The sequence below is a fragment of the Hippichthys cyanospilos genome, chromosome 13 (assembly GCF_059441005.1).
Source record: "Hippichthys cyanospilos isolate Australia breed blue-spotted pipefish chromosome 13, RoL_Hcya_1.0, whole genome shotgun sequence".
Lineage (NCBI taxonomy): Eukaryota > Metazoa > Chordata > Actinopteri > Syngnathiformes > Syngnathidae > Hippichthys > Hippichthys cyanospilos.
Window position 1 is genome coordinate 16165860 of NC_142381.1, and position 7472 is coordinate 16173331.

A 7472-nucleotide genomic window follows, 5' to 3' on the forward strand; every position below is an offset into this window, starting at 1 on the left:
GTAAGCGATGAGTGTTTATTCTGTTTATGTGTTCGTTTGTGTAGAGGTTGCACTTTATAGTTAGTAGTTGTTGTTAGTTGTTGCTAACCCGCAAATGTCGGCTAAAAATACAGCAAATTCATAGATTAAAGTTCGGCAAGTGTTTATATGTTAGTTTACTGACTTTAACATTGTTGTTGATTTATTATTCAACAGATACTACATGATACACCATACATGAGCCAAAACAAATGTGAAGTTCAACCTGATGACGTGCGTACTCTCTCACCGGAGTCTTGGTGCAGATAACCAGTCCTGAGAACAAATTCTCAACGAACTAAGTAATATTAGTTATTTAATTAATATACAATAATGTTAATAAGGATAATGTAATGTTAAATAATAGGAGAAAGGAAATAAAATACGCAAAAAAAAACGGATTGTTTATGGTTACTGCGGCTATATTGGGGCGTACATAGAAATCTAGGAACTGATACCCTCCTTCGCGGGTTTCAGACTTCGCGGGGGGTTGACACCCCCCATTAACAGCAAAGTTTTTGCCATGCTTGTTTTTGGGGAGTGGGAGGAAGCCGGAGAGAACCCACGCGGGCTCTATTAAACAGCAAGGAATAAGATAAGGCAAGATTTACGCTACATGTTAAAGTGTCCATTTTATGTTTTGAGCTGTATAACAAATTCCAGTTTCACTCCAAAACGAGGCGGCGACTTCACGGAGCTCAACCAAAATGTTGAGTTCATTCTCCACCAGAGGCGTTCGGATCTTTAATTAGATGAGCGGGCAGCTGTTCACAACTGGCTCACTGCTACGATGACGGGCCATCACACAGGCCGACGCTTCTTTCACACGGCCTCCATTTTGCTTCATCATTATTCAGTTGTTGTGAGGCCGTGATGTGAAGATGTGGAGTTAGTCCCGTCAATGAATTAGTGAAATCTTGAATGGCTGAATGGAAGTCGTTCCAGGTCATAAAATATCATCCACATCATAAAGTCAAATGAGAAAACAACCAATATGTGCCAAAATGTTATAAGGGCAGAAATTGCCTCCTATGAAAAATCTAAATCTGGGAACATATTTGTTGACAGGCGCTGGGGGAAACTGATCTCGGGTTTTATTTACATTTTTTTCAATTAATTCCATCAATATTTCTCCATAATGTCAATTGACTGCGGAAATAATCTCAAATCCAGATATTATTTTTTTAAATAATAAAATAGCATTGAATTAGAAGGTGTTTCAAAAATTCTGACTGGTACTGTAAATGTGTTGAAAAAAATGAATTGAAAAAATGTTTCAGTTCTCTACATGTGGTATGATTCAAGGACATCACGATTTTAAAATGTAAAAGTTGGATTTGGTTAGACTTAGCATGAATATAATTTGATTAGCTATGGCACAGCCGTAGCTTTGGTCATATTTATGAATATGCAATGATGGCATTTCCAAGCTTTTGACCTGCATTGTATTACTACATACCCTCCAACTCATTTAATTATGACCATTTTTAAAATTCATTTAATCCCGAAGATGTTTTTTATACATTTTTTTATAGTCTGGACATTCAAAAGCAGGTACTTAATGATATATATGTAACAATTTTTCAAATATCACACTAAAGGTCAATCTAAAATGGCTGGTACTGTACTCACTTAACATCCCGCTGGGCGGAATTGCTTAAAGAGGGAGCCACATGAATGATCAAGCATTGAGAAAGAATGAAAGAAGCCACTTTGTTTAGCCAGGTTTGAAGTTGACCGCGACCACTCCCACAGTGGCGCAGCCCTCAACGACCACTACCAGTGCAGAGAACAAGAGGAACAACCTTCACCTGCTTGTGTTGTTTTTTTTTTTGTTTTAAAGCATCCTGACAAGATGAGCAAGATCAAAGTGGCCCTGCATCGAACGGGTGCCACCAACTTCAATTCCCACAATCCCGCAGGCACCGCTGATATCATGGATTTCAAACAGATCGATCCCATCAGCTGCTTTGATCTCCTCCATGCAAAGCGAGGAGGAGGATGCCGTGACCCGTTACGTAAGTGGCGCGGCTGAGTTTGAGCGGAAACGTTGCCGTGTCAGATTGGAGACAGATGTGGCGGGCTTTTCACAAGGCGAATTCTTCGTCATGGCCCGGGGGGGTGTGCTGCGTGACGTCAGTCACCATTCAGCGCCGGAGCACAGTTTTGTGCTGGGCTCCACACACGGATGTATGAAGCAGTGTTTTTTTTTTTTTCCACATGAATGCTCGCATGGGCGCGTGGTTCTTAAGTAAGAGCAAAGCAGAGGTGGATTACATGGATGCGGAGCCCAGAGTCACAGCCAGGGATCCAAGTCAAAGCGGTGGGAGGCAAAAGATGGAGGCGGGAGGTGAAAAACCAGTGAAGGGGTTTCTATTTCAAATCTCCCCCGGACCCCCAAGGCACTTACGCTGTGGCTTGCATCTTCCACCGGAGTAAAACGTTTTGCTCATCTCGGACCCTTCATTTAGCCAGCTCACGTAAAAATCTGTCTCCGTGTAGCGAAGAAAATAATCATCAGTGCACTTTTTTCATAAGTTGGACAGATGCCAGGGCTAAACGATATTTTTTACCCACAATACCATTTAATATGATTTTTTAAATCCTCTTTCTAAATTTTAGTGAATGCAAATGGGAATACATTGATCAAATATTGAACGGATATTATTATTATTATTATCAATCAATATTTCTGATAATCGATTGATTGAAAATGGTCTAAATGTTCCGATTTTCACATTGTTAATAAAAAATAATGTTATCCCATTTCTGTTGCCTTCCATGAAAACACCGATTAGCCTTGTGTACAGTTAAAATAAAACGTTTGCTTTTACGGTGGACAACTATATTCAAAAATTTGAGCTATTGTCTGATGTATAATGCACAAAACCTGTAAGTGAATTATAATTAACTTAGTCTACGTTAAATTAATGTCATTTAATAAAGCCATGTAAATTGTATTTTTAAAAATCAGATTAATTCTATTTTTAATCATCTTATTACATTAAACCACCAGTTGAAAGCAACAAGGCAATCTGTATTAAAATAAATACTATGACATTTATCATGCGTAAATGTTTTGATCTTAATTATTTGCAAATAAAAGACAAATGAACCATAAATTAAAATTGAATGCCTTAATTCAAATGGTCAAAATCCTCAGAATTTCAGCCTCTAAACGGTAAATATGCTCTGATTTCTGTAGTCCTATATGAAAGCATGATTATCAATTCATTACATCAAAATTTAGACATTAACAAATATATATATATATATATATATATATATATATATATATATATATATATATATATATATATATATATAGAGAGAGAGAGAGAGAGAGAGAGAGAGAGAGAGAGAGAGAGGGAGAGGTGTATTTCCTGCAGTGTATCTGATTTTTACAAATCTTGATTTTGGACAATGGACAAAAAACAAGGACATTTTTGAAAATCCAATTCATCATCATAGAAAAAAAAACGATCGACAAAGCGCAAAAATCAAAACCCACAGAACACACTATGGTGCCATTTGCTTAAAAATGGCGCCATGAATAATTGAAAACACCACTTGCAATCCCTCCTACTATTTTCATGCTATTATATAACAATTCTCCTTTGTTGGGCCATTTTGTGAATCCTTCTGCAAACACAAGCCTTGGTTATACAGATTTTTTTTCCTCGATGCCCCAATTAGTCGTTGAGTGCATCATCCTCTTAAGACATAAAACACTTCCCTCAAATAGAAAGCCCTTTTTCCCAGGAAGAGAACCTTCTTTGTGCAATAATCTGAACTCTGTTGCCATCCAAAACAACAACTGCTGAACCACATAAGAGACCATCAGTCTTGATTCAAATTTGGAGGCAATCCCTGAGAAACGCGGTGTTCCGAGTTTCCTTTCACATACATACTGCTAACATTTGCTTAGTTTGTGCAAAATAAAGAATCATGAAAAAGGGCTAAGGCTTGAACTTTGACTGCACATGCAACATTAAGAACTGTTGTTCAAGAACAAACATTCAAACTGTGTTAATGCCTCTCCAATAAGACAGTTTATTGCCAACTTAAAAATCAAACCAAAGAAAAATAAAAATTGAGAATGTTAACTGCACTGCCTAGCCTTCAAAAATGTTCATTTAGCTTAATGCTAACAAACAGTGCAAAAAGAAATGTCAATAGGCATTGTATTATATATATTTAAAAAAAAAACTTACTGAGAAAAGAAAACGCAGAAAAAGAAAAACAAGTGTTCTCTTCTTCACTTGTGGCTGCTTGACTCTATTTTACACTACGGCCTCCTGGTGGCCAACATAGGCAGCACACTGAATTGGAATGTAGCAAGCAACTATGCCATTTCAGTCTTCATAGTCTTGAGAGCAAATACATTCACAATTAAAAATGCATAAATATATGATTAAATGACTAAAGTGACTTTACAGTTGTAGGTAGTTCTAATGATAATAAGAAAGAAAATTACACTTTTATGCAAACATACACTGAGAAATAATAGAATCAGAGAAACTTATAGTTTCAGTGGTATGTTGTTGTTGTTTTTTTCTAGAACTGTATATATACGTATAAGTATGGGTCATTTTTATATAATTTGATCAAAAACAGTAAAGACAAACCCCTTCTGAATTTAATTTTGTAAAATCAGTTTCATCATCCAAAAGGTCAATCATCTTTTCGAAGAAAAATAAATTATAAAGTGGCATTTTTAACAATGTGGAAATGTCTTAACCGTCCCATGCTTTACAACAGAGGATTTTTCTTCTCTACCTAAGAAAAGTGGGCCAATAGAATGAGAGCACTCGCTGAAATGTTGGAATTTCATTTTTTGTACTTTTTTTGGTTCATTGTGCATAGAGAAACATTGTGCCGAAAACCCAAGGTCAAAATCTCATTTTGTTTTTTTCCTGCGAATTTTTTAATTCCATAGCTCAATGAACCCCAATTTTGAGAAAACAGCAAAATAAACCTCTGCAGTGTAACGAATGATTTTATTCATTTTACTCTGTATTTCGTGATTCAAAACTGTGTATAACATAGAAAATAACATTAAAAAAATGAACAGACAACGCTTCACCGTGTTTAACATCACTCCCCTCTAAAATGTGCTTTTTCACCAAGTGGTCCCAACCTATTGGCCTGTGCCTATATATAATAAACCAAAAATTTTAATGAACAATAAACAAAGAAACGAAGTAATTAAATAAATACAAACAAATGAAAAATGTGTAATAAGAAATTAACTACTCCACAGATTTCTCTTATGTTTTTGGAACGTTAACACTGTATGCGGAAATGGTGGCCGTGTAATGACTGTTCCTTTAAGATTTTATATGATTTGAGAATTGCATGCCTGACCGGATCAACCATTTCCCTGGGCCCTAAATGGCCCGCGGGCCTTATATTCCCCACCAATGCTCTAATACATGCCAGCCCTTAAGGAGAAGAGAGTGTGCGTGTCAACAAAATTACACTAGTGGAGCAAGAGAACGTGATGCACTCACACAAACACACGCTCGCGCGCACGCGCACAGCTCTGAGCGCGCGTAGCCGTGCCAGTGCGTCTGAGTGCGCCACTGAGTGTGTGTTCGGAATTCAAATGCGGCCACGGAGCAGAGCTGCAAATGCGGGACTCAGACGAGCATCGCGTCCATGGACACGGTCACGCAAATTCGACATTGAGTAAATGCAAAAAAAAAAAAAAAAAGATCCCCCCCAAAATATCATGACACACCGTCCAGATGTAAAATATCGCCAATTAGCTCAATTCCAACTGCGCCATGCATGCACATGATTTTGTGCAGAAGTGAAGATGCGCCTACCATGTTGACTTCGGAGACCATGTCTATGCTGGCTATGTCTATGTTCATGCCCACGGCCACCGGTGCACCTGCAAAGACAGGCAGCCATTAGAAGGAGGACAAATCTTCTCATATCAATTTCATCTTCGTGACACAACACGCCGATGACTTATTCGTCACTGTTGTCTTGTCTCCCATCGACCACTTAATCGCGTTCCGTTTGTCTAACCGCATTATGTCAATTAATGCAGATTTTGCGACCCATGTCATCACCGCGATGGCATTTTTAAAAGAGGGGGGTGGGGGCGCGGAAAGAGGGGTCTTACCTCCAAAATCAGGCCTCAATCGAATGTCGTATCCGTTCATCAGTCTGTCCACCGTCTCCTTGACCAGAGGCATGTTGCTGGGATCTTTCAGATCCTTGACGCTAAAAAGGAAAGGAGAAAAAAGGTGTTGTCATGCCACCCCCCGAAAAAAATGAAGGTAATCATCGCAATGAAGCACACGCCGACGCGAAAACAGTTTACCTTTGAGTCCAGACAAAAGTGACGAGCAGGGAAAAAGTCAAAATCCCAAAGTGGTTTTTCCTGATCCTCCCCATCTCAACAGTTTTTGAGGCGGTTTCGGGATGAGAGTGAGGAGCGCGCACATCCAACTTGCCGGAGACGGTGCAGAGGAGCCAGTGAGGAGCGCATGCGCACTGGCCAGCCGAGATCAAAGCGCGGAGACGGCTGATGGTGCATGAGAAGCTTCCATTGCGGAGGAAGAAAATGTATGACAGGCACAAGTGTATGCGCTTAAGAAAGACACTACGGAAGAGGAACGCTTTTACCCCTCTGATCTATCCTGCTTTTTATCCCGCCAAGAACTCCGTCCAACAATAGCGCTGAAGCGTTTACAAGATTTTTTTTTTTACACCACGCCAAGCAGGTCGTTATCATTGATTTGTTGATGTGCAATTTCCTGACGACAAATTGTCATTTTTTAAGGTGTGGAAGATGGGGATTCTATCAAGAATCCTCAAAATAAACGAGGAAAAAAAAGTGTCTGTATAAACGTCAAAAACATAAAAAAATGTCCATTACGATTCAAACATGTTCCATGTGGTCCTATTAGTCTAAACAAGAAATGCATTTCGTTTAATCCTGCGTTTGCGCAAAGCTTAAAGTGGGAAAATAAATGCCGGTATTCTCTTTATACGATTGATGCCAGATAAATCAGGTAGGTAACAATATCCCACATGTAACATAACATAAAATAATGCCAACATTAACGTTAAACACTTCATTAAAAAAAAATCCATAATAGTTCTTTTTTTTTCTCGGAAGAGTAAATGTCCGAGTGCAGTTGAATGCACTCCTGTGTCGTGAGCATCTCGAGGCGTCACTTATTACAGTTGCCAGGTAGCTGTCACAGCCGGAGATTTATGCCGAAACTTGCTACTTTAAGTTTTGGTTAAAAAAAAAAAAAATCTCATTCATGACTTCAAATTCGGGGTACCCGAGTGACTTCAAAAGTAGTACAGTACGTATCACTAAGTCCAAAAGAAAGCAAAGGAGAGATTACTGTTGGATCATGTGACGTCCTGGTATGTTGTTAAAAAAAAAAGTCTCGGTAAATCGTAGGATGGGTCTAAAAAGTTCT

At 38.6% G+C, this 7472-nt stretch overlaps 1 protein-coding gene across 2 annotated transcripts in view; it reads right to left on the minus strand.

Annotated features, from left to right (window-relative positions):
• Positions 1-6594, minus strand: part of gabrb2a (gamma-aminobutyric acid type A receptor subunit beta2a) — a 46632-nt gene extending 40038 nt beyond the window's left edge. Inside the window, exons 1-3 of one of the 2 annotated variants that reach the window (XM_088431674.1) lie at positions 6356-6594; positions 6155-6255; positions 5850-5917 (exon numbers count right to left, since the gene is read on the minus strand). In XM_088431674.1, the coding sequence (XP_088287800.1) occupies positions 5850-5917; positions 6155-6255; positions 6356-6429 (243 nt within the window). In that variant the 5' untranslated portion in view covers positions 6430-6594. The remainder of the gene's footprint in view (positions 1-5849; positions 5918-6154; positions 6256-6355) is intronic. The other variant, XM_088431673.1, reaches the window with a different exon arrangement.
• Between the last annotated feature and the right edge of the window lie 878 nt (positions 6595-7472).